The 26,250-nt window shown below is 54.6% G+C and overlaps 2 protein-coding genes and 1 pseudogene across 2 annotated transcripts in view; 2 read left to right on the top strand and 1 right to left on the bottom strand.

The window, feature by feature from the left end:
- The window catches only part of LOC148592355 (coiled-coil domain-containing protein 81-like), a 129,989-nt gene that overhangs the window by 13,947 nt on the left and 89,792 nt on the right, over positions 1-26,250 (top strand). The gene's annotated exons all lie outside the window — the stretch shown is intronic.
- LOC148592358 (olfactory receptor 6C3-like) lies at positions 1,945-2,952 on the top strand (annotated as a pseudogene).
- LOC148592357 (antigen WC1.1-like) lies at positions 5,240-25,503 on the bottom strand. Its single transcript, XM_088535192.1, has 28 exons — positions 25,385-25,503; positions 24,297-24,611; positions 22,972-23,280; positions 22,432-22,746; positions 21,087-21,404; positions 20,691-21,005; positions 19,942-20,256; positions 19,130-19,444; positions 17,805-18,113; positions 17,763-17,764; positions 17,265-17,577; positions 15,920-16,237; positions 15,524-15,838; positions 14,775-15,089; positions 13,963-14,277; positions 12,637-12,946; positions 12,098-12,411; positions 10,760-11,077; positions 10,364-10,678; positions 9,624-9,938; positions 8,877-8,939; positions 8,479-8,793; positions 8,107-8,142; positions 7,680-7,817; positions 6,850-6,945; positions 6,341-6,418; positions 5,748-5,900; positions 5,240-5,496 (listed from the first exon to the last, which is right to left on the bottom strand). The coding sequence occupies exons 1-28, from the start codon at positions 25,449-25,451 to the stop codon at positions 5,240-5,242; spliced, it is 6,864 nt and encodes a 2,287-aa protein (XP_088391318.1). The 5' UTR covers positions 25,452-25,503.

Genomic DNA, 26,250 nt, shown 5'->3' with positions numbered 1-26,250 from the left:
ATGAAATCTTTTTTTTTTTTTTTTTTTTGGTGTGTGTGTTGCACCAGGGGTAACCAAAAAGTGCAGAGGAATGGAAAGCACTCCTTTGCATTCGTATTTCATTTTGTTAGGGCCTCAGAGGGGCAGCATTACTGTTAACAGCTTTCATAAATTGTGTGTGTGTGTGCATCCCATTTTTGAAGGGAATTCTACAAGGGGGAGCTCTTTAAAGCAAAATCCATCTGCTCACGTGGAACCCCAGCGAAGTTGTGGCATTTTGGGTGACCAAAGCCTAACAGAGCCCTTGTGTGTTCCTGGGCCGCTCAGTCCTCTTGCTCTGGGCTGAGCCCTTCTGCCCCACAGTGAAGGATGTGGTAGCCCTGGGTCTTCCCATCCTGGCCCACAGCTCCACCCACAAAGTAGAGTTAGCGTGTGTAGGCAGGTGCCCTGGCTCTGGCTCAGGGTGAACATAACCGAACAGGGAGGGCATGAAGAACTAGAAGGTATAAGCAATCACTGGGCACTGCAGGTAAGAGAATGAGACCTTGACAGACTATAGACTGCCCTGTGGGGACGGCTGGATTTCTGTTACATGAGAAAAGGACAAGCTTTACAGATAATTAGTGTATTGGGAAACCTTTGAGCAGCAGACTCTTGCAGCAACAGCTCTACCAAGGTAACCATATCAGAAACACCATATGAGTTAGAGGTTACATTGCTAACAATCCAGAAATATTAAAATTGGTTAACAGGGAGTAAAATTGGCACAATGAAATAAACTATTGAGAATTCAGCTTTTTATTCCAAGGAGGATAAAACTGGAGAGAGACATCAGGCTGGATGATGGAAGAAAAAGCATTGGAGGCTGAGACTCTCATCTCTGATTCACTGAGGCTACAGTGAAATAGCTATAGGTGACTGAGCCTGAGATTTTGCTCACATAATTACAGGCAGTGGTTCACTTTCAGCAAATCTTCCAGATCAATAATCTTTCAGATATAATATTTGGTTTGGAAAATAAAGATTTGAGAGGTTTGATTCTGAAATAGTGACTTTCATAAACTTCATTAGAGGTGTCTGTGAGCAGCTGATACCCATACTCATTTTCCCTTGGCTCCCCAAACAGTCAACAGAGACAGAGAGCTGTAGCGGCCGGGTCCTTCCAGGCTGTGATCAGCAGCTGTAAGAAGTGTAACCAGTCTCCTCCAGACACTTTTCTCTCTCCTGGCACTGATGGTATGAGGGTAAGCAAACTTGTGCAGACTGAAGCGCCTGACTTTTAGGCATTTAAAATATAAACCTACCTGGCATTTTGTTGTTGTTCCATATGCTTCCTATTGCAAAGAAACAAAGGGACAGCCTTTGTGCTCTTCAAGATGGTAAGATTTCCCCCTTCCCCTAAAGGGAAAGAAAGGCATTTAGGTCAGGACATTTAATAACATTTCCTTCAAATTTCTGGAGAGAGAGGAAGAAGATGTGGAAGAAAGCAGTGGATTAGAAAGGAGATACTCGATATTAACTTGTTTGAAGTTAATCAAACTCACAAATTTTCCAAGTCAAAAATGGCAAGTACTGAAAAGTAGAAGGAATAACTTTCAAAATACTTTTCTCAATGGATGACTTGGTATCTGAAGAGAATTGAATGTTTTTTCCTTTTTTTGGAAGATAATTTTCTCTTTTGAAACACAGATGTGATGGATGTTTGCTATCGGTCTTAGCAAACTTGGAATTTCCCAGGCAGGGCATGAAACAGCTCCCAAACTCTTTAGGCTCTTGAGAAGAAATTCTTTGTGAGTCACTGCAAAAGGCAGAAAGAAGTCAGCAGAATCTCTAAGTGAAATGTGAAGCAGAGTGATAAGAGTGTGATGCATGGTTTAGAGGAATATGTCTGTCTATATTATATAGGAGAGAGGTACCCTCCCACGCAAACTGTGACATTCACAGTATGGTTTCTGCTTCCTCCTGTCTCAGCAGACTGTGCTGCAATCACACATGGGAGCAGGAAATGAAACTGCAGTTGCTGAGTTCATCCTAGAGGGCTTCTCAGGGCTTAACCAAAGCCTACAGGTGCTTCTCTCCCTGATCTTTCCACTCGTACACCTGACAACAGTGATAGGGAACACAACTATCATTTTTCTCGTCCATGTGGATCACCACCTGCAAACCCCCATGTACTTTTTCATCAGCAATCTGGCATTCCTGGAAATCTGCTTTACATCCTCCACAACCATCAAACTGTTGGTGATTCTGAGCTGTGATTCTGAGCTCTGGTAGGAGAACTATCTCAGTAAGCAGCTGCTTTGCCCAATCCTATTTCTGTTTTGCCCTGGATTGTATTGAGCTTGCTTTCCTTGTTGTCATGTCCTTTGACCGCTACGTTGCCATCTGCCAACCTTTGCTTTATGCTGCCATCATGAAGCGGCAGCTCTGCACCCACCTGGTTCTTGCTGCGTGGGTCATAGGCTTCACTCTTTTTAGTTACCATTTGGTTTTGATCTCAAAACTGACTTTCTGTGGCTCTAACAAGATACATTGTTTCTTTAGTGACAACTCCCCCTTACTCAAACTCTCCTGCTCTGATGTCAGCCTGCTTTGGAAAGCAGACTCCATTTTGATGTCATCTGTAGTGCTGAGTTCCTTGTGCGTTTTCCACTGTATTCTGCACATGCCATCAGCATCTGGGAGGAAGAAAGCTTTTGCTACATGCTCTTTCCATCTCACCAGCTTAGCCATTGTATACGGAAGCTGCATTTTTCTTTATGCATGGCCCTCAGAAGATGTTCCTGTGGAGACCAACAGAATTGTAGCTTTGCTGAACATGATCCTGTACCCATTTGTAAACCCCTTCATCTACAGTCTCAGAACAAGGCTGTGAAACTAGTCTTGAAGGAAGCCATTGGCCATGCAAGGGTGTTCTTTTTTTCCCCAGTCATTATGCTCTTCACGATAGCCATTCTAATTATGCATGATTAATTACATTAAACACATATATATGCAGCTATTAAATACAGGAATCTCAGGAGAATAATTTTCTTGTTAGAATGTAGTACTGAAAGGAAGAAACTTTTTTTGTCTTTTTTTTTTCCATATGACAATCTAAAATATATTCATTAAATATAAATTCCCTTCCTCAGAATGGGACATAGGATACCAGTGCACACAGATACAAAAACATTTTCATAAGTCTTCTCAGGAAATTTAACTGAAAATTTTGGGGACAATGTCCAATGGCTGTTGAGGAAAGCTCAAAACACCTTCTTTCCATGAAGAACAGAAGATACTAAGAACCAAAAATAAGCTCAGACATTACAATAGGTTAAAATTCATTGGATTCAAATCCATAAAACACTTCCCAGTTCCACTGTTGTGATGAAGACAGCCTCAATGATTAGTGAGAGATAGTATGCAAGCAATAGCTTAATTTACTCCCTTTGAAGGGGATTTCTTAGAAATTACTTATTTGTAACATATTGCCATCATGGTCACTGTTAGAAGCCCTATTTTATCTCCACTGAGGACTCTAGCTTGCATTCCTGTGAAGGAAAAAAAAAAGTATTTCCTCTTGGATGCATAGTCATTTTCTACCATCTTTTCCTTTGCTGAAGTAAAGCACTCCTTTGCTTGTGTTTCTAGTCAGAATTTCATTTTGTTAGGGCCTCTGAGGGGCAGAATTGCTGTTTACAGCTTTTATAAATTGTATGTGTGAGCATACCATTTCTGAAGGGAAGCGTGAACTCTTTAAAGAAAACTCCATATCCTTACACTGGGCCCCAGGGAAGTTAGAGCACTTTGGGTGAACAAAGCCTTACTTACTTACAAAGAATACTTACGTGCTCTTGGGCAGCTTGGTTGTTTTGCTCTGAAATGGGCCCTTCTCCACCACAGTGAAGGATGTGGTGGCTCTGCATCTTCCCATGCAGGCCCACAGCTGCCCCGGCCAAGTAGAGCTAGGGTGTGCAAGCAAGGTGGCTGTCTGATTTTCAGTGCATCCCAGGGCTCCTTGAGTGAGCTCTGGTGCATCCCCCGAAGGCCTCTGTGCACTGTTCAGTGAATACTGGGATGGAGGAGGGAGGCAGTTTGAGTGCCACATGCTTCACAACCATCGAACCCTCCTCCTTGCTCAGCTCCCACAGGAGAGGTTTCTCACCCATTCACACTGGGGAGCAGCTGCTTAAAACCCAGCCACAGAACAGGCATCCTGTCTCAGCTCCCATGGGCAGCTGTTTTAGGGATGGACATGACATCTTCTCAGCCATGCAAATACGCGCTAGTGTTCAGGGCCTGCTGTCACCTCAAGACTCACTGCTATGGGGCTGCAGCACAGTGCTTGGGGCTCTGTGCAGCTCTGTGCTGCAGCTCTGAGGTGGCCCCTGTCTCGGGGACCAGGGTAGCCCAGGCAGAGCCCCTAGGAAAAGAGCAAGTGGGAGTGAGGACACTGGACCATCTTGCCCAGAGGGACATAACAGGACTCTGCAGACAGGCACATATGGCTGGAAATTCTGCATGAGGTTTGCAGGATGGGAATGTCTGAGACTGACTTTAAGGCTCAGAGAGGTGGGCCTGTTCAGCCTGAAGAAGAGAAGACCAAGAGGGAATCTGGTCACTGTATATAACTACCTTCAGGGAAGGAGTGAGGAGGATGGGTCCATCCTCTTTTCAGTGGTGGCCAGCGATAGAAGAAGAGGAAACAGTCACAAACTGAAGCACCAAAAGTTCCACAGGGACTTAAGGAAAAATTTCTTGACAGGGTGACAGAGCACTGGAACAGGTTGCCAAGAGAAGTTGGCAACCTTTTTTGGAGATCTTCAAAACCCTCTTGGACGCAATTCTGTGCCACATGCTCTAGGTGACCTTGTATGTGCAAGGAGGCTGGACTAGATGATCTCTAAAGGTCTCTTCCAACCTTTATGATTCTATGATTCTATGTCCCTGCCAGCAGAAATATCCTTCAGCTGGACTCATCACTATTCCCACACCCCAGAGATCATGGGCTCTTGCAGGAGCATGGCCTGTCTCAGAGCCTGCTCTTCCCAAGATGTTCCCCTTCCCCACTGCTGGTTCATGGTGCTTTGCCTTCCCTGATCACCTTTCAGGAGACATCCAACACCTGGGGAGGGAAACACAATCTCTGGGTCAAATTCCCACATGATTTTAATAAGAACAAGTAGCAATGCATGTGATAAAAGTAGAGAAATGATAAGAGAGGAAATGCCCAGCTCTTTCTGCTACTAGTAGCAGAAGGGAGATGGGTCTCTGTCACTCATGGCTCTCCAAGCTGCATAGAGGTCTCTTCTGTCCCAGCTGCACCCAACCTCATGGCAGTGATGGGCTCTCTCAGACCTGGGTTCAGGGGCAGCCTGGCACCAGGGTCCAGTCTCACAGCCTTGGTGTCCTCATGAGGATGTGCCAGGGATGCCCCTTCAGCATCATCATACGCTGTGTCTGTGAAGGGAAAGGATGGGGCAGCTCTGACTGTTCTGGGAGCTCTGACACTGCCCCAGCAGCGCACGTTCCCCGCTGAAAGCAGCAAGGCCAGTGCATTGCAGTTTGCCCCACACACATACTCATTCTAGGCTGTAAATCCCCTTCCTCCCTGTCTCTCACTGCCTGAGACCTTCAGTCCCCTGATCCCACCCCATTCTCCTCACCAGGAAAACTCCTGGGGCAGGTTCCCTCCCCATGCTGGGAGGTGGGGCTCTCAGGCTGCTCCAACTCCCCTGGCACTGGGGACAGCACCCCAGGAGCCAGCAGGTCCATTTCCCCCTCACCTCTGTGTCCCTCCTCAAGCCCATCACTCTCCTCTGCTTCCCTGGGCGCTTCCCTGTCTCGCTGCCCAGGAACAAGATCCTCCTCAGGGTCAAATACTTCTCTGGCATCGTCATAGCCATCTGCTGGGTCACCTCTGGGCAGGACAGGGACCTCTGAAACTAGAGAGGAGCTGGTGAAAACAGGAGCCCTCCCACAGAGCAGAGGAAGGAAGGACACGACGGAACAAAGGACAGGGACACTGGTGTTGGCAGGGCCACAAAAGATCCAGCATCCTGGATCCAGGGTATGGGAGTGTGTGTGAGGTAGTGGGGTGCCCTCTCCCCCTGCCACAGGGATAGCAGAACTGGTGTGTCTGCACCAGGGCTGGGGACTCCCTGGGACAAACTCAGAGCCTGATGGAGGCAGGGACAAGTTGAGCCCAATAAGGCCCCATTCAGGCACCCATCTCAGTGGGGCACATCCAATTCTTGCCCACACTGCAGAACTCCAGAGTCATTCCTGAAGGCAGGAATGCCCCATCCCAATGGTGACACTCAGTGACACAGCTATGGGGAGGAGAGACCAACCCTTCCCCTGTCTCCCTGTCCATTACCTGGTGCTGACCCAGGACGCTCCTCACTCTCCCTGGGCTCAGGCTGCAGCTTGGTCAGGGAGCCCTCTGAAGGGGAGCCTGGCAAGAGGAGCAGCAAGCATTATTGGGGCGAGCCCTGCTGACCCTGCTCATCGTCAGCCTAGCTGGGGATGGGGACCCATCTAGCAAGGACTGCATGGGGAGGAGAGCCCAGGGCTTCTCCTGCTCCCATGGGGCAAACCACATTTCCAAGGGCCTTTCAGAGCTGCCCTGGCCACCCGCTTCCCTTACCCGCCAGGTACAACCTATGGGTACTGGCAGGGAGGAGCTGTGCCCCAGACTGGGAAGGGCAGAGCTGGTGGGGAGGAAGCTCCTCACCTGAGCCCAGCACTGGGCTGCTCTCCTGAAGGAACCCGTGACCCCAACACTGAGGGGACAGTTGGCCCGAGGGCTGCAACAGTCCCATCGTGCCCTAGGACCAGTGGAAAGGGCCCTGCCATGTGCTCCCTCCCAGAACCCACCACACAGACCTGGAGGACTGAACCTTGCCTGCTTCTCCCACATTTGGCTGTAGTCGATCTCCTGGTACACGGCCTCAGAGAAGGGCGCCAGAGACCTCCTGGAAGCTGAGGACATGGGCAGGATCAGCACAGGCACATGGAGAAAGGAGAAGAACCCCAATGTGGGCACCAAGCCCTTCCACCCTAGACAGACGAGCACAGCCCAGACCCACTGCTCTGCCCAGGCACCATGGCCAGATCCCTTGTGACAGCAACGGCCCTGTAGAGATGGTCTGGGGCAACGTCACCTCATGCTGTCTCTTCAGAGACAGCCCCCAATGTCCCTTTTGGCCCCAAGTCAGTCCCTGCTCTGACAAGGGAGAAGCTCCCACGGCTCCTCTCCCCAGGGAGCTCCTCGCGGTCTGTCAAATGGGTCCATAACATGGCCCTGCCCTGACCTGGGCGAACAGGGCAGGAAAAAGGGAGCAGCCCAGGGACCGACTCCCACTCTGAGAGAGCCCCTGCCCTGAGCTCCTCTTGGCACCGCTCCTGCCCCACAGCCTCCCCCCAGCACTGTCCAGAGCACAGCCAGCAGCGTCCTTGTATGTTCCCTGCTGCTCCCATCTCCACCATCCCCTCACTGCCTTTTCTTTTCTCCTCCATCACCATCTCCTCCTGCATCAACACTCCCACAACTCCTGCTTGCGGGTGTCCCACAGACAGACAGTGAAGGAACAGGGAATAGGGTAAGAGGCAGCACCTGCACCACAGCCCCCTCTGTGCCCTCACACACACCCCACAGCCCCCACAGCGCTGCTAAGAGGCATCGTCCACCCTGGCACCACTGGGGAAGGACCCACCTCTGCGCTGAGCCCTGGCTCTTCGCACTTGCCCTGCCAGGAGGGCCAGGAGCAGGCAGAGCAGGGCCCCCAGGACGATGCAGATGACAACAGGCACAGAGACTCCCCCGGTCTCCCTCACACGCCTCTGGGCAGGATCTGCATGGGCAGTGACATGGATGAGGCAGGCCCTTGCCTAGGGCACGTGGGGGCCCAGGGACACCCCAGTCCTGACCCCTCACACATGGCAGGGCTGGGGGGGCCCTGTGCTGAGTCGTGGGGCAGCTCTCACACTGCTGGGTGACTCACAGCCCTCCACAAAGCTGCCTGCTCTCACCCCTGGACCTCCTCTCTGGGGCCCTGCAATGCAGCATCGGGCCCCTTCCCTCGGGCTGCAGGTCACAGCCTGGCACCGGGGAGACCCAACCCAGGGAGAAGGGCAGGTTACCTGCTCGTGGGGCTGGTGTTGTCATCCTCGGTGCAGCTGCAGAGCAGGGAGAGAGATGTGGCTGTGCCTGTGGATGTCCCCTCCAAGTGCCATCAGAACAGTCCTTCTCTGTACGCCCGTGACAGGCCCTGGGCTCTCTGTTCTGGGCCATGGGGAGGACAGCACTGGCAGCCCAGGACAGGCATTTGGGGGACTGCAGAACCCCACAGGCAGAGGCCTGAGGACACCCTGCCCCACAACAGCTGCTCCCCACCTGGCACCAGGCACCCAACCTCTGTAGGGACATCCTTGCTCTGAGGAGCTCTGGGGCCCTAGGAAAGCCCAGCTGGGAAAACATCCCCCCAGACAAGGGGACCAAGCACTGCCACTCACCGGAGCAATTTACAGCAGCATCTTCCTTGTGCTGGCAGGCACCGCTGTTCCCACACTGCACCTTGCAGTCCCAGAGAGACCGCTCTGTCCCTCTGCACTCCACTTGCTGCAGCCAGATGGGACCTGTCCCCTCCCCAAACGCAGCCTCCCCCAGGGCAGACATGGCAGGGCCACAGCCCAGCTGCCTGCAGGCCACCTCAGCATCCTTCATGTCCCAGGAGTCATCGCACACTGTCCCCCAGGCGCCGTGGTGCCAAACCTCCACTCTGCCCGAGCAGCTGTCCTCTCCTCCCACGACACGAATCTTCTCCATCTCTGGAAAACACAGAACCCTCCATGTCACTGGGGTAGTTGAGAGAGCCTGGCCAGGTGAGAAGGGCACAGGGAGCAGCAGTTACCTGTGCAGCTCTTAGAGTTGGGGCACTCTGCTGCTAGGGATGGAGGGGTTTCTGGTCGTCTCCCTGTAGAAGGAAACGCTACAGTGAAGGAAGGGACTGCTTCATGGGGGTCATGTGGACAGGATCAGGACTGACCTTTACTTGAACTTCCCGACACCTCCCACTGCTCATGGACAAAGCTGAACCCCTCGATAATGCAGTGTATAAGAGTGCTGAGCTCCAGGGTTACCCTGGCTGCTCACCCGAAAAGGTTCCCTGGTTAGCAGAGGAGCAGGAGCATGGCCCCAGAAGGAGACTGTTCTGAGCTCCCGTGTCAGCACTGCCCTGGGCACGGCCCGGTTCCTACATAACCTTGTGTCACCAGCACCGCATTCTCTCTCCCCCTTCCCATTCCCTCAGCAAACCACGGCCATGAGTGGAATGCTCTGCATGGACTTCCAAAGCTAAAAGGCGATTGTCTAGGCCACGTCTATGGGCAACAGAGAGCAACTGGCACCTCCGAGAGGTGTCCAAGGTGAGGTAGAAGAGACCACCAAGGTGAGGTGGAGGGTACATGTGCCTCTTCCCTTCGTTGGCCATGTGGCTAGCTCAGGGCAGCTACTGCTCCTGGATATGTTGTATTTGTGTCATTGACAGCAGAATGGTCTGAGATGGTAAGTAAAAGCCACTCCAGACCCCTTCTCAACATTGTGCCTTGCTGAACAGGGAGCTGCTGTGAGCTTTGTGCCCATGTGGCTTCAGTATTACCATTGCAGGTGATGTGGATCTCTTCTCGTTGGTCATCACAGGACTGTGGGTTCCAGGGAGCAGAGGGGCACTGCCAAAAGGAGCTGTTCCTCTTCCCACACTCAACATGATCCAGCCATGTGTGGCCAGATACCTTGCCATATGGCAGGCCTGTTTCAAGGAACCCTCCATCTCCACAGCCCAGCTGTTTGCACACCAGAGGCACGGTGCTCGGAGTCATGGAGTTGGAGCAAACACTCCCCCATGTCCCGTTGTAGAAAACCTGCAGGCGCCCAGAGCAGCCATCACTGTTCTCCAGCCTCAAGGCCATGGACTCTGGAAGGAAAAACACAAAGCTGGGGGGAACAAGCTGGTCCTGGAGTGAGCAGAGAGAAACATAACAACAATTCCCCAGGGCGTTCTACGGCCTCCATGAGTAAGGAGGGTTATTCTAAGAAGCAGGGACTCTTCTAGACATCCCAGGGCTCCGATAGTCAGAGGGCACTGCCAGCAAGACACTGTTGTACCAAGAGAGCAGAGAGAAGCATCCAGTGTGCAGCACTACCTTCCCCCCTCCACTCTGTGGGGACACCTGAGCTCTCCCTATAGCCCTGAGTAGGTCCAGTGGGGACTGTGCATGGGTTTCCATAGGACCAGACAGGAAGGGGGTTCAGGATAGCCAGGGGCAGTTCCACCCTGACCAGCTTCTCCCTTGTCCCCTCATGAAGCACCAGGCTCCCACCACCACTGCCCACACAGACCTGAGCAGACAACTCCTGCATCCTCTTTGTGCCTGCAGTTGTGCTGACCCCAGGGCCTGGCCGGGCAGTCCCAGAGAGCAGCTTCATCCCCGGAGCAGTTCACTTCATCCAGCCAGATCTGCCCAGAGCCTTCCCCATAATGAGCAGAGCCAGTGAAATTCACAGCCACCCCGCAGCCCAGCTGGCGGCAAACAACGGTGGCATCCAGCAGGTCCCAGGAGTCGTCACAGACCGTCCCCCAGGTGCCGTTGTAGAAGATCTCCACTCTCCCAGCACAGCGCCCTGCCCTGTGCACCAGCCGGACCCGCCGGCTCCCTGCACCCAGGAGAGACCCGGATGTGAGGGGCTCGCAGCCCTGGGGAGCACAGCACATTGGGGACCGTCAGAGCAACTCACCCGAGCAAACCACCCCCACGTCCTCGGCAATTCCTGCAGGCGCTGCCGCAGGCAGGGAGGTGTTGCAGAGGGTCAGATGAGTCTCCTTCCCTGCACACTGGACCCTTCTCAGCTCCACAGGGCCCGTCCCTCGCTCAGGCTTTGGTGGGTTGTAGGCTTGCTCTGCCTCTCCGCACTGGAGCTGCCTGCACACCACACTGGCATCGTTCAGGTCCCACTGGTCATCCAGGACTCGGACCCACGTCCCATTCAGAGGCATCTCCACTCGCCCGTCACAGCGGCTCCCTCCACCCACCAGCCGCAGGGATCCAGAAAGTTCTGCACAGAGAGAGAGGAAATGTCTTGAACCCTGCCTTATGTCTCCCATTTCTCATGCCCTTGGACATCCCGGAGCTCACCTATCCAGCTCACAGTGAGCAGCTCAAGGATGGGAGTTCTCCAAGGGATTTTGTTTTCCAGGCCCTAAACCTTGTTGAGTTCTAATATCATCTCAGTGACAGAAATGGGAAAGCATTGGAGGTCTAGTCAACCCCAGAACCACCAGGTATGTCCTTAAGGATAAATCCAGAGCAGCTTCAGCAAGAGGAAGTGGTGGCCTGTACAAGGCCTGGGTGAGGATGAGCAGTAGCCTTGCTCCATCTCCAAGCTGGGACTGGCTGCTGCTGGGATAGCTCTGCCCTTCTACATCCCCGTGGATCTGGGATGTGGAGCTTGCGTCCTTAGCAAGAAGCAGAGGGATGAGGGCCTTTCTTACAAAACAGGACAAGTTTGAGGTTCATACTGACAAGGAGCAAGGGCAAATCCCAGCCCCAAGGTGCTGCTCAGCCTCAGGGATTGGACTAGATGGTCTCTAAAGGTCCCTCCCAACCTTAAGAATTCTGTGATCTTATGATTGCTCCTGCTGGGCACGCTCATGGCAGATTCTGTGGGCAGTCTGACCAGGGTCTACAGGTCTGCTCTCTGGCCTGGGATGGGGTATGGGTTGCAGGAGGGGGCAGAGGATCTTTCACAGCTGCAGGGCATGGAGCTGTGTCCCACAGTTCCCTCCTGGGCCTGGGTCCCAGGACAGAGTAGAAGAGCCCAGGCCTGGTGCTGGCCCCAAGGCCTGAACCAGATGCCCTGGAGTGGCAGAGATGCCTGCTCCCTGCTCAGCTCTCATCTCCCCCAAGGAAACGTGCTCTGCATGAACAGGCAAAACTCCCTGAATCCTGCCATGGGAACCCATAGTTTCTGGAGCAGGAAATTCAGTTTGTCATTGACAGACACTCCCCTGCTTTGCATTTCTATATCACACACAGGGTGCAAGTTGAGTTAATCCTCCATTTTCCTTGAACTCACCTGAGCAAAAAATACCAGCAATGTTGTCAGGTGAGCATGGGGACACCCCCAGAGCAGTCACAGGGCACTGTCCCAAATGGGATTCGGTCCCATTACAGCGAAAAGTATCTCTCCAGACAGGGCCAGTTCCTCTCCCAAAGTGCCCTCCTGCAGGAATGGACTCAGCAAATCCACAGTTGAGTTGTTGACAGAGAACATGAGCATCGGAGATGTCCCAGCCAGAATCACAGAGGGTTCCCCAGGTCCCCTCCACCTCGATCTCCACTCGCCCGGAACACGCCGTGCTGCCATTCACCAGCCTGAATCCTGTGTAGTCCAGGGAAAAAGGAGGGAAAGTGGGGATGGTTTTGTGCTCCAGCACCCTCGGGTACTGGAGGAGACGCCAAGGGGATAGCAGCCCTTTCTGCTCCTTCCACATCATTTCAACATTACAGACAAAACTGTATTCTAACCGTGCTCAGCACGGTCACGTCCCTGCTCCCCTATTTCTTGGCACATAGCGTATGCATGGCATTTCACACCGCCTCCCCAAATGCTCACGTGTGCAGGTGACACCAGCGTAGTTGGCATGGCTGCAGGTCTGGTTGCTGAGGGACCTCTTGGGGCAGGACGAGAGGAAGGGCTCGTTCCCCACACACTGCAGCTCTCCATCCCAAATGGGACTGACCCCCTCTCCAAAGTGAGCTCCCCCACGGATGGACAGGGCAGCGCCACACTGCAACTCCCTGCAGATAATGTCAGCAACTTTCACACCGAAGTGTGAGTCACAGACTGTTTTCCACTGGTCTCCGTCTCTGATCTCCACACGTCCTGAACAGGGGCTGTTTCCTCCAACCAGTCGAACAAATCCTGGGGAAAAAAAAATAAAAAAAACCCCACAATGACAGGGAGTTGCAACAGGCTTCAGGCAGTTACACAGCAGCCACATCCAAAGGGTTCCATTAATGTCAAACAGCAGCTCTCAGTAGGTTTTGACGACAGAAACCATTCAACATCCCCTGCACCTCTTCTCACATCCACACAGTGCTCTGGAGCTTGTCTCAATCACAGACCGAAAAGCACAGGCACCACTCAGGGAAACGCTGCTGCCCCAGAGGCTGTCTCAACGCCCAGGACAGGTCCCCAGCACCACAGCCCTAACAGTTGCTGCAGCCTGTTCAGCCCTGCAGAGCTCAGAGCTAGACTGGGAAATTGCCTCAGCAGCCCTAAATGCTCCCTCTTCCCAGGGTATCCTGCACTGTTGGGACTGTCAGTGACACGGACCCAGCAGGACCGGCCTGAGCCTGTGATGATGTGGGAGGGAGCAGCCAGCAGCACAGACACCAACCCAGAGCTCATGGGGGACTGATCAGCGTGGGGTGGCCCTGGACAAGGAAAGCCCTGCTCATTGTCCTGCTTCTCTGCCCCAGGCTCTGCTCCTGTCTCCTCTGAAAAGCCCCTTTGGGTCAGCCAAGGAACTCCTGTCTGTGAGGGGAATGACTCCAGGAGCCTTGGCTGTCTCGTACCACTTCCCTGGCCATGGGGTGCCAAGCAAGTCATCCTGAGGTGTGGGGCACAGGGACACCCAGCGCTGCAAGAAATGTCCTGGAAGAACCTGAGGAGATTGATGGAGACCTAGACCCTGTAGGGCAGGGTGGGGAATTCATCTCCTAGACTGAGGAACCACCTGATCGTGGGATGAGCCCCCAGGATCTTGATGTGCACCCTGTGGTGGGCTCACCTGGGCCTTTCCCCAGGGACAGGAGCAGCAACAGCTGCAGATGGGCAGTGAGAGTTACCCACACATTACTCCTTCAGGGCACAGCCTGCTTAGTCCCCTGATCCCAGGCCTGACCCCAGAGGTGGGGAACTGGATGAGTCCTTACCTGAACAAACAACTCCGGCATCCTCACTATGATCGCAGTTATGCTTACCCCAACCATCATGTGTGCACTCAGACAAGGCAGTCTCGGTGCCTTGACAGCCTACAGAGTCTAGCCAAATTGAGCCCGATCCTGGCCCAAAATATGCATCCTGAGGGGCTTGGAGAGCAGATCCACAGCCCAACTGCTTACAAACTACAGCAGCATCTTCCATGTCCCAGTCATCACCACACACGGTCCCCCATTGGCCCTGGAGTTTCACCTCCACTCTTCCAGCACAGCGGCTGTCTCCATCCTCCAGCCTCACCTCCACAGCACCTTCAAACACAGACACGGGGCCAGTTAGGAGGGCACGGAAGGAGACTGTTCTGAGCTCCCGTGTCAGCACTGCCCTGGGCACGGCCCGGTTCCTACATAACCTTGTGTCACCAGCACCGCATTCTCTCTCCCCCTTCCCATTCCCTCAGCAAACCATGGACATGAGTGGAATGCTCTGCATGGACTTCCAAAGCTAAAAGGTGATTGTCTGGACCATGTGTATGGGCAACAGAGAGCAACTGGCACCTCCGAGAGGTGTCCAAGGTGAGGTAGAAGAGACCACCAAGGTGAGGTGGAGGGTACATGTGCCTCTTCCCCTCGTTGGCCATGTGGCTAGCTCAGGGCAGCTACTGCTCCTGGATATGTTGTATTTGTGTCATTGACAGCAGAATGGTCTGAGATGGTAAGTAAAAGCCACTCCAGACCCCTTCTCAACATTGTGCCTTGCTGAACAGGGAGCTGCTGTGAGCTTTGTGCCCACGTGGCTCCAGCATTACCATTGCAGGTGATGTGGATCTCTTCTCGTTGGTCATCACAGGACTGTGGGTTCCAGGGAGCAGAGGGGCACTGCCAAAAGGAGCTGTTCCTCTTCCCACACTCAACATGATCCAGCCATGTGTGGCCAGATACCTTGCCATATGGCAGGCCTGTTTCAAGGAACCCTCCATCTCCACAGCCCAGCTGTTTGCAAACCAGAGGCACGGTGCTTGGAGACATGGAGTTGGAGCAAACACTCCCCCATGTCCCGTTGTAGAAAACCTGCAGGCGCCCAGAGCAGCCATCACTGTTCTCCAGCCTCAAGGCCATGGACTCTAGAAGGAAAAACACAAAGCTGGGGGGAACAAGCTGGTCCTGGAGTGAGCAGAGAGAAACATAACAACAATTCCCCAGGGCATTCTACGGCATCCCTGAGTAGGGAGGGTTATTCTAAGAAGCAGGGACTCTTCTAGACATCCCAGGGCTCCGATAGTCAGAGGGCACTGCCAGCAAGACACTGTTTTACCAAGGGAGCAGAGAGAAGCATCCAGTGTGCAGCACTACCTTCCCCCCTCCACTCTGTGGGGACACCTGAGCTCTCCCTATAGCCCTGAGTAGGTCCAGTGGGGACTGTGCATGGGTGTCCCCAGGACCAGATAGGAAGGGGGTTCAGGGTAGCCACGGGCAGTTCCACCCTGACCAGCTTCTCCCTTGTCCCCTCATGAAGCACCAGGCTCCCACCACCACTGCCCACAGTGACCACACAGACCTGAGCAGACAACTCCTGCATCCTCTTTGTGCCTGCAGTTGTGCTGACCCCAGGGCCTGGCCGGGCAGTCCCAGAGAGCAGCTTCATCCCCGGAGCAGTTCACTTCATCCAGCCAGATCTGCCCAGAGCCTTCCCCGTAATGAGCAGAGCCAGTGAAATTCACAGCCACCCCGCAGCCCAGCTGGCGGCAAACAACGGTGGCATCCAGCAGGTCCCAGGAGTTGTCACAGACGGTCCCCCAGGTGCCGTTGTAGTAGATCTCCACTCTCCCAGCGCAGCGCCCTGCCCTGTGCACCAGCCGGACCTGCCGGCTCCCTACACCCAGGAGAGACCCGTCTGTCAGGGGCTTGCAGCCCTGGGGAGCACAGCACATTGGGGACTGTCTGGGCAACTCACCCGAGCAAACCACCCCCACGTCCTCGGCAATTCCTGCAGGCGCTGCCGCAGGCAGGGAGGTGTTGCAGAGGGTCAGATGAGTCTCCTTCCCTGCACACTGGACCCTTCTTAGCCCCACAGGGCCCGTTCCTCGCTGAGGCTTTGGCGGGTTGTAGGCTTGCTCTGCCTCTCCGCACTGGAGCTGCCTGCACACCACGCTGGCATCGTTCAGGTCCCACTGGTCATCCAGGACTCGGACCCACGTCCCATTCAGAGGCATCTCCACTCGCCCGTCACAGCGGCTCCCTCCACCCACCAGCCGCAGGGATCCAGAAAGTCCTGCACAGAGAGAGAGGAAATGTCTTGAACCCTGCCTTATGTCTCCCATTTCTCATGCCCTTGGACATCCTGGAGCTCACCTATCCATATCCAGCTCACAGTGAGGAGCTCAAGGATGGGAGTTCTCCAAGGGATTTTGTTTTCCAGGCCCTAAATCTTGCTGAGTTCTAATATCGTCTCAGTGACAGAAATGGGAAAGCATTGGAGGTCAAGTCAAACCCCAGAACCACCAGATATGTCCTTAAGGATAAATCCAGAGCAGCTTCAGCAAGAGGAAGTGGTGGCCTGTACAAGGCCTGGGTGAGGATGAGCAGTAGCCTTGCTTCATCTCCAAGCTGGGACTGGCTGCTGCTGGGATAGCTCTGCCCTTCTACATCCCCGTGGATCTGGGATGTGGAGCTTGCGTCCTTAGCAAGAAACAGAGGGATGAGGGCCTTTCTTACAAAACAGGACAAGTTTGAGGTTCATACTGACAAGGAGCAAGGGCAAATCCCAGCCCCAAGGTGCTGCTCAGCCTCAGGGATTGGACTAGATGGTCTCTAAAGGTCCCTCCCAACCTTAAGAATTCTGTGATCTTATGATTGCTCCTGCTGGGCACGCTCATGGCAGATTCTGTGGGCAGTCTGACCAGGGTCTACAGGTCTGCTCTCTGGCCTGGGATGGGGTATGGGTTGCAGGAGGGGGCAGAGGATCTTTCACAGCTGCAGGGCATGGAGCTGTGTCCCACAGTTCCCTCCTGGGCCTGGGTCCCAGGACAGAGTAGAAGAGCCCAGGCCTGGTGCTGGCCCCAAGGCCTGAACCAGATGCCCTGGAGTGGCAGAGATGCCTGCTCCCTGCTCAGCTCTCATCTCCCCCAAGGAAACGTGCTCTGCATGAACAGGCAAAACTCCCTGAATCCTGCCATGGGAACCCATAGTTTCTGGAGCAGGAAATTCAGTTTGTCATTGACAGACACTCCCCTGCTTTGCATTTCTATATCACACACAGGGTGCAAGTTGAGTTAATCCTCCATTTTCCTTGAACTCACCTGAGCAAAAAATACCAGCAATGTTGTCAGGTGAGCATGGGGACACCCCCAGAGCAGTCACAGGGCACTGTCCCAAATGGGATTCGGTCCCATTACAGCGAAAAGTATCTCTCCAGACAGGGCCAGTTCCTCTCCCAAAGTGCCCTCCTGCAGGAATGGACTCAGCAAATCCACAGTTGAGTTGTTGACAGAGAACATGAGCATCGGAGATGTCCCAGCCAGAATCACAGAGGGTTCCCCAGGTCCCCTCCACCTCGATCTCCACTCGCCCGGAACACGCCGTGCTGCCATTCACCAGCCTGAATCCTGTGTAGTCCAGGGAAAAAGGAGGGAAAGTGGGGATGGTTTTGTGCTCCAGCACCCTCGGGTACTGGAGGAGACGCCAAGGGGATAGCAGCCCTTTCTGCTCCTTCCACATCATTTCAACATTACAGACAAAACTGTATTCTAACCGTGCTCAGCACGGTCACGTCCCTGCTCCCCTATTTCTTGGCACATAGCTTTTGCATGGCATTTCACACCGCCTCCCCAAATGCTCACGTGTGCAGGTGACACCAGCGTAGTTGGCATGGCTGCAGGTCTGGTTGCTGAGGGACCTCTTGGGGCAGGACGAGAGGAAGGGCTCGTTCCCCACACACTGCAGCTCTCCATCCCAAATGGGACTGACCCCCTCTCCAAAGTGAGCTCCCCCACGGATGGACAGGGCAGCGCCACACTGCAACTCCCTGCAGATAATGTCAGCAACTTTCACACCGAAGTGTGAGTCACAGACTGTTTTCCACTGGTCTCCGTCTCTGATCTCCACACGTCCTGAACAGGGGCTGTTTCCTCCAACCAGTCGAACAAATCCTGGGGAAAAAAAAATAAAAAAAACCCCACAATGACAGGGAGTTGCAACAGGCTTCAGGCAGTTACACAGCAGCCACATCCAAAGGGTTCCATTAATGTCAAACAGCAGCTCTCAGTAGGTTTTGACGACAGAAACCATTCAACATCCCCTGCACCTCTTCTCACATCCACACAGTGCTCTGGAGCTTGTCTCAATCACAGACCGAAAAGCACAGGCACCACTCAGGGAAACGCTGCTGGCCCAGAGGCTGTCTCAACGCCCAGGACAGGTCCCCAGCACCACAGCCCTAACAGTTGCTGCAGCCTGTTCAGCCCTGCAGAGCTCAGAGCTAGACTGGGAAATTGCCTCAGCAGCCCTAAATGCTCCCTCTTCCCAGGGTATCCTGCACTGTTGGGACTGTCAGTGACACGGACCCAGCAGGACCGGCCTGAGCCTGTGATGATGTGGGAGGGAGCAGCCAGCAGCACAGACACCAACCCAGAGCTCATGGGGGACTGATCAGCGTGGGGTGGCCCTGGACAAGGAAAGCCCTGCTCATTGTCCTGCTTCTCTGCCCCAGGCTCTGCTCCTGTCTCCTCTGAAAAGCCCCTTTGGGTCAGCCAAGGAACTCCTGTCTGTGAGGGGAATGACTCCAGGAGCCTTGGCTGTCTCGTACCACTTCCCTGGCCATGGGGTGCCAAGCAAGTCATCCTGAGGTGTGGGGCACAGGGACACCCAGCACTGCGAGAAATGTCCTGGAAGAACCTGAGGAGATTGATGGAGACCTAGACCCTGTAGGGCAGGGTGGGGAATTCATCTCCTAGACTGAGGAACCACCTGATCGTGGGATGAGCCCCCAGGATCTTGATGTGCACCCTGTGGTGGGCTCACCTGGGCCTTTCCCCAGGGACAGGAGCAGCAACAGCTGCAGATGGGCAGTGAGAGTTACCCACACATTACTCCTTCAGGGCACAGCCTGCTTAGTCCCCTGATCCCAGGCCTGACCCCAGAGGTGGGGAACTGGATGAGTCCTTACCTGAACAAACAACTCCGGCATCCTCACTATGATCGCAGTTATGCTTACCCCAACCATCATGTGTGCACTCAGACAAGGCAGTCTCGGTGCCTTGACAGCCTACAGAGTCTAGCCAAATTGAGCCCGATCCTGGCCCAAAATATGCATCCTGAGGGGCTTGGAGAGCAGATCCACAGCCCAACTGCTTACAAACTACAGCAGCATCTTCCATGTCCCAGTCATCACCACACACGGTCCCCCATTGGCCCTGGAGTTTCACCTCCACTCTTCCAGCACAGCGGCTGTCTCCATCCTCCAGCCTCACCTCCACAGCACCTTCAAACACAGACACGGGGCCAGTTAGGAGGGCACGGAAGGAGACTGTTCTGAGCTCCCGTGTCAGCACTGCCCTGGGCACGGCCCGGTTCCTACATAACCTTGTGTCACCAGCACCGCATTCTCTCTCCCCCTTCCCATTCCCTCAGCAAACCATGGACATGAGTGGAATGCTCTGCATGGACTTCCAAAGCTAAAAGGTGATTGTCTGGGCCATGTGTATGGGCAACAGAGAGCAACTGGCACCCCCAAGAGGTGTCCAAGGTGAGGTAGAAGAGACCACCAAGGTGAGGTGGAGGGTACATGTGCCTCTTCCCCTCGTTGGCCATGTGGCTAGCTCAGGGCAGCTACTGCTCCTGGATATGTTGTATTTGTGTCATTGACAGCAGAATGGTCTGAGATGGTAAGTAAAAGCCACTCCAGACCCCTTCTCAACATTGTGCCTTGCTGAACAGGGAGCTGCTGTGAGCTTTGTGCCCACGTGGCTCCAGCATTACCATTGCAGGTGATGTGGATCTCTTCTCGTTGGTCATCACAGGACTGTGGGTTCCAGGGAGCAGAGGGGCACTGCCAAAAGGAGCTGTTCCTCTTCCCACACTCAACATGATCCAGCCATGTGTGGCCAGATACCTTGCCATATGGCAGGCCTGTTTCAAGGAACCCTCCATCTCCACAGCCCAGCTGTTTGCAAACCAGAGGCACGGTGCTCGGAGACATGGAGTTGGAGCAAACACTCCCCCATGTCCCGTTGTAGAAAACCTGCAGGCGCCCAGAGCAGCCATCACTGTTCTCCAGCCTCAAGGCCATGGACTCTAGAAGGAAAAACACAAAGCTGGGGGGAACAAGCTGGTCCTGGAGTGAGCAGAGAGAAACATAACAACAATTCCCCAGGGCATTCTACGGCATCCCTGAGTAGGGAGGGTTATTCTAAGAAGCAGGGACTCTTCTAGACATCCCAGGGCTCCGATAGTCAGAGGGCACTGCCAGCAAGACACTGTTTTACCAAGGGAGCAGAGAGAAGCATCCAGTGTGCAGCACTACCTTCCCCCCTCCACTCTGTGGGGACACCTGAGCTCTCCCTATAGCCCTGAGTAGGTCCAGTGGGGACTGTGCATGGGTGTCCCCAGGACCAGATAGGAAGGGGGTTCAGGGTAGCCACGGGCAGTTCCACCCTGACCAGCTTCTCCCTTGTCCCCTCATGAAGCACCAGGCTCCCACCACCACTGCCCACAGTGACCACACAGACCTGAGCAGACAACTCCTGCATCCTCTTTGTGCCTGCAGTTGTGCTGACCCCAGGGCCTGGCCGGGCAGTCCCAGAGAGCAGCTTCATCCCCGGAGCAGTTCACTTCATCCAGCCAGATCTGCCCAGAGCCTTCCCCGTAATGAGCAGAGACAGTGAAATTCACAGCCACCCCGCAGCCCAGCTGGCGGCAAACAACGGTGGCATCCAGCAGGTCCCAGGAGTTGTCACAGACGGTCCCCCAGGTGCCGTTGTAGTAGATCTCCACTCTCCCAGCGCAGCGCCCTGCCCTGTGCACCAGCCGGACCTGCCGGCTCCCTACACCCAGGAGAGACCCGTCTGTCAGGGGCTTGCAGCCCTGGGGAGCACAGCACATTGGGGACTGTCTGGGCAACTCACCCGAGCAAACCACCCCCACGTCCTCGGCAATTCCTGCAGGCGCTGCCGCAGGCAGGGAGGTGTTGCAGAGGGTCAGATGAGTCTCCTTCCCTGCACACTGGACCCTTCTTAGCCCCACAGGGCCCGTTCCTCGCTGAGGCTTTGGCGGGTTGTAGGCTTGCTCTGCCTCTCCGCACTGGAGCTGCCTGCACACCACGCTGGCATCGTTCAGGTCCCACTGGTCATCCAGGACGCGGGCCCACGTCCCATTCAGAGGCATCTCCACTCGCCCGTCACAGCGGCTCCCTCCACCCACCAGCCGCAGGGATCCAGAAAGTCCTGCACAGAGAGAGAGGAAATGTCTTGAACCCTGCCTTATGTCTCCCATTTCTCATGCCCTTGGACATCCTGGAGCTCACCTATCCATATCCAGCTCACAGTGAGGAGCTCAAGGATGGGAGTTCTCCAAGGGATTTTGTTTTCCAGGCCCTAAATCTTGCTGAGTTCTAATATCGTCTCAGTGACAGAAATGGGAAAGCATTGGAGGTCAAGTCAAACCCCAGAACCACCAGATATGTCCTTAAGGATAAATCCAGAGTAGCTTCAGCAAGAGGAAGTGGTGGCCTGTACAAGGCCTGGGTGAGGATGAGCAGTAGCCTTGCTTCATCTCCAAGCTGGGACTGGCTGCTGCTGGGATAGCTCTGCCCTTCTACATCCCCGTGGATCTGGGATGTGGAGCTTGCGTCCTTAGCAAGAAGCAGAGGGATGAAGGCCTTTCTTACAAAACAGGACAAGTTTGAGGTTCATACTGACAAGGAGCAAGGGCAAATCCCAGCCCCAAGGTGCTGCTCAGCTTCAGGGATTGGACTAGATGGTCTCTAAAGGTCCCTTCCAACCTTAAGAATTCTGTGATCTTATGATTGCTCCTGCTGTGCACACTCATGGCAGATTCTGTGGGCAGTCTGACCAGGGTCTACAGGTCTGCTCTCTGGCCTGGGATGGGGTATGGGCTGCAGGAGGGAGCAGAGGATCTTTCACAGCTGCAGGGCATGGAGCTGTGTCCCACAGTTCCCTCCTGGGCCTGGGTCCCAGGACAGAGTAGAAGAGCCCAGGCCTGGTGCTGGCCCCAAGGCCTGAACCAGATGCCCTGGAGTGGCAGAGATGCCTGCTCCCTGCTCAGCTCTCATCTCCCCCAAGGAAACGTGCTCTGCATGAACAGGCAAAACTCCCTGAATCCTGCCATGGGAACCCATAGTTTCTGGAGCAGGAAATTCAGTTTGTCATTGACAGACACTCCCCTGCTTTGCGTTTCTATGTCACACATAGGGTGCAAGTTGAGTTAATCCTCCATTTTCCTTGAACTCACCTGAGCAAAAAACACCAGCAATGTTGTCCGGTGAGCATGGGGACACCCCCAGAGCAGTCACAGGGCACTGTCCCAAATGGGATTCGGTCCCATTACAGTGGAAAGTATCTCTCCAGACAGGTCCAGTTCCTCTCCTAAAGTGCCCTCCTGCAGGAATGGACTCAGCAAATCCGCAGTTGAGTTGTTGACAGAGAACATGAGCATCGGAGATGTCCCAGCCAGAATCACAGAGGGTTCCCCAGGCCCCCTCCACCTCGATCTCCACTCGCCCGGAACACGCCGTGCTGCCATTCACCAGCCTGAATCCTGTGTAGTCTGGGGAAAAAGGAAGGAAAGTGGGGATGGTTTTGTGCTCCAGCACCCTCGGGTACTGGAGGAGACGCCAAGGGGATAGCAGCCCTTTCTGCTCCTTCCACATCATTTCAACATTACAGACAAAACTGTATTCTAACCGTGCTCAGCACGGTCACGTCCCTGCTCCCCTATTTCTTGGCACATAGCTTTTGCATGGCATTTCACACCGCCTCCCCAAATGCTCACGTGTGCAGGTGACACCAGCGTAGTTGGCATGGCTGCAGGTCTGGTTGCTGAGGGACCTCTTGGGGCAGGACGAGAGGAAGGGCTCGTTCCCCACACACTGCAGCTCTCCATCCCAAATGGGACTGACCCCCTCTCCAAAGTGAGCTCCCCCATGGATGGACAGGGCAGCGCCACACTGCAACTCCCTGCAGATAATGTCAGCAGCTTTCACACCGAAGTGTGAGTCACAGACTGTTTTCCACTGGTCTCCGTCTCTGATCTCCACACGTCCTGAACAGGGGCTGTTTCCTCCAACCAGTCGAACAAATCCTGGGGAAAAAAAAATAAAAAAAACCCCACAATGACAGGGAGTTGCAACAGGCTTCAGGCAGTTACACAGCAGCCACATCCAAAGGGTTCCATTAATGTCAAACAGCAGCTCTCAGTAGGTTTTGACGACAGAAACCATTCAACATCCCCTGCACCTCTTCTCACATCCACACAGTGCTCTGGAGCTTGTCTCAATCACAGACCGAAAAGCACAGGCACCACTCAGGGAAACGCTGCTGCCCCAGAGGCTGTCTCAACGCCCAGGACAGGTCCCCAGCACCACAGCCCTAACAGTTGCTGCAGCCTGTTCAGCCCTGCAGAGCTCAGAGCTAGACTGGGAAATTGCCTCAGCAGCCCTAAATGCTCCCTCTTCCCAGGGTATCCTGCACTGTTGGGACTGTCAGTGACACGGACCCAGCAGGACCGGCCTGAGCCTGTGATGATGTGGGAGGGAGCAGCCAGCAGCACAGACACCAACCCAGAGCTCATGGGGGACTGATCAGTGTGGGGTGGCCCTGGACAAGGAATGCCCTGCTCATTGTCCTGCTTCTCTGCCCCAGGCTCTGCTCCTGTCTCCTCTGAAAAGCCCCTTTGGGTCAGCCAAGGAACTCCTGTCTGTGAGGGGAATGACTCCAGGAGCCTTGGCTGTCTCGTACCACTTCCCTGGCCATGGGGTGCCAAGCAAGTCATCCTGAGGTGTGGGGCACAGGGACACCCAGCACTGCGAGAAATGTCCTGGAAGAACCTGAGGAGATTGATGGAGACCTAGACCCTGTAGGGCAGGGTGGGGAATTCATCTCCTAGACTGAGGAACCACCTGATCGTGGGATGAGCCCCCAGGATCTTGATGTGCACCCTGTGGTGGGCTCACCCGGGCCTTTCCCCAGGGACAGCATCAGCAACAGCCGCAGATGGGCAGTGAGAGTTACCCACACATTACTCCTTCAGGGCACAGCCTGCTTAGTCCCCTGATCCCAGGCCTGACCCCAGAGGTGGGGAACTGGATGAGTCCTTACCTGAACAAACAGCTCCAGCGTCCTCATCATGATCGCAGTTATGCTTACCCCAACCATCATGTGCACACTCAGACAAGGCAGTCTCGGTGCCTTGACAGCCTACAGAGTCTAGCCAAATTGAGCCCGATCCTGGCCCAAAATATGCATCCTGAGGGGCTTGGAGAGCAGATCCACAGCCCAACTGCTTACAAACTACAGCAGCATCTTCCATTTCCCAGTCATCATCACACACGGTCCCCCATTGGCCCTGGAGTTTCATCTCCACTCTTCCAGCACAGCGGCTGTCTCCATCCTCCAGCCTCACCTCCGCAGCACCTTCAAACACAGACACGGGGCCAGTTAGGAGGGCACCGAACCCCAACACAGTGACTGTTTAGGGTCCTAGGGCTGAGTCGCCAGACCTGAGGTTTGAGACCTCTCCCCTCTGCATTCTTGGGGTCTGCAGGGACCAGTTTCTTTGCCTCCATGGCCTCCTTTGCCACCATGGGTACCACTGAAATCCACCCCTCATCTGCAGGGCTCTGTGGGTCCCCAGGGAGTACTGACATGATCCCCATCTTCTGTCCCAAACTTCATTCCCTCCTCACTTACAGGGGAGAACTCAGTCCCTTGGCCAGGACCCTTGCATAGGGCACCTCTGCAGGAGGGTGAGCAAAGGTCTCCTTGTCTCTGTGGGCCACAAACTGCCCCTGCTCAGGCCTGGCAACCCTGACTTTGGGTCAGTGAACAGCACAGAAAGCCTCCTGGGAACCCTGGAGCTGGCTGTGCACTCGAATCGCTGAGTGCTGCAGTCACCAGCCGAGTCAGCACTAGCTCCAAGGGCATAGAGCTGGGGAAACAGGATGTCCACCAAGGGTGGCAAGGGCGAGGTGTCTACAAGAACATGCTGGCACCGACTGTAATAAGCAGAGGAGCCCTGGAAGCACAAATACCCTTCTCCCACTCAGAGGGGAACAGGGTCTTGACTTGAGCACTTCTGACCCTTGTCTTGCTGCTCCGTGGGAAGACGCAACATTTCCAGAGGGATCTCAATGACCTCACTGTTGCGCGCTGGCCCCATGTCCATAGGTTAGGGTACAGACACTTACCCCAGCACAGCTGCACCCAGACGAGCAACCACAGCACCCAAGAGATGAGGAGTCCCACTGCCTCCATCCGCAGCCTCCTGCCCTGACGGCACTGCCCTGATGCACCTTGTCCCTGCCACAGGTCCTGTTACGCAGGACAACAAATATGGGAGGCCAATATATATCTGCATGTGCTGGCCCAGCTCCCCAGCGAGCCAATCGAAGGAGCAGGCACCTTTTTAGACGTTATCGGGAGTTATCTCCCTTCTGACACAGCCCAGCCCTCCAATGAACTTCTCAAGTGCTGTTCATGACCATATATGCGGCACGGCTCCACTGATGTCATTGTCATTGCTCTGGGGCATCATCATGGGGCCCATCCCAGTAGGACAGGGCAGATCAGGGAGGGAAATGGGTCTGTCACGCTTGATATTCCACTCAGGTGACTGGAAACTTTGGGGATCTCACATACTGTGTTTGCCTGAGTGCCTAAGGTGCAAGTGTCCAATGAGAATAATGAGAATTGTGGAGCTAGGATTGTCCCTGGGATGGGCTGTGTCAGGAAGGGAAGGAAAGAGGAACAGCCCCTGATCCTGCTACAGCCCCGCTGTGCTGGGAGCAGCAGCAGTGAAAGGTCTCTTTGCCATGGCCAGAGACACGTCCTGTGAGTGCGGTCTCGTCCATCCCTTCTTGGACAGCCTGGTGCTGGTGCCTTGGTCAGGAGAAGGGAGCTGGGACATTTCACTCCTCTGACATCAGACAGGGCAGCCCAGGCATTCAGAGCCCCCCAGCTCTCAGGGTGTTCAGCCAAGAGCCCGTTATTCCCTTGCCCGGGCTGATCGGCAGATCAAAGCCTCGCCTGCAGGTGCACAAACCACAACCCACGT

This window comes from Tinamus guttatus, unplaced genomic scaffold (genome assembly GCF_059628265.1).
Source record: "Tinamus guttatus ecotype Peru unplaced genomic scaffold, ASM5962826v1 Tinamus_guttatus_pri_ptg000618c, whole genome shotgun sequence".
In the NCBI taxonomy this organism is placed as follows: Eukaryota; Metazoa; Chordata; class Aves; order Tinamiformes; family Tinamidae; genus Tinamus; species Tinamus guttatus.
The sequence above is the reverse complement of the archived record's forward strand: the minus strand, read 5'-3'. Positions and strand labels throughout refer to the sequence as shown.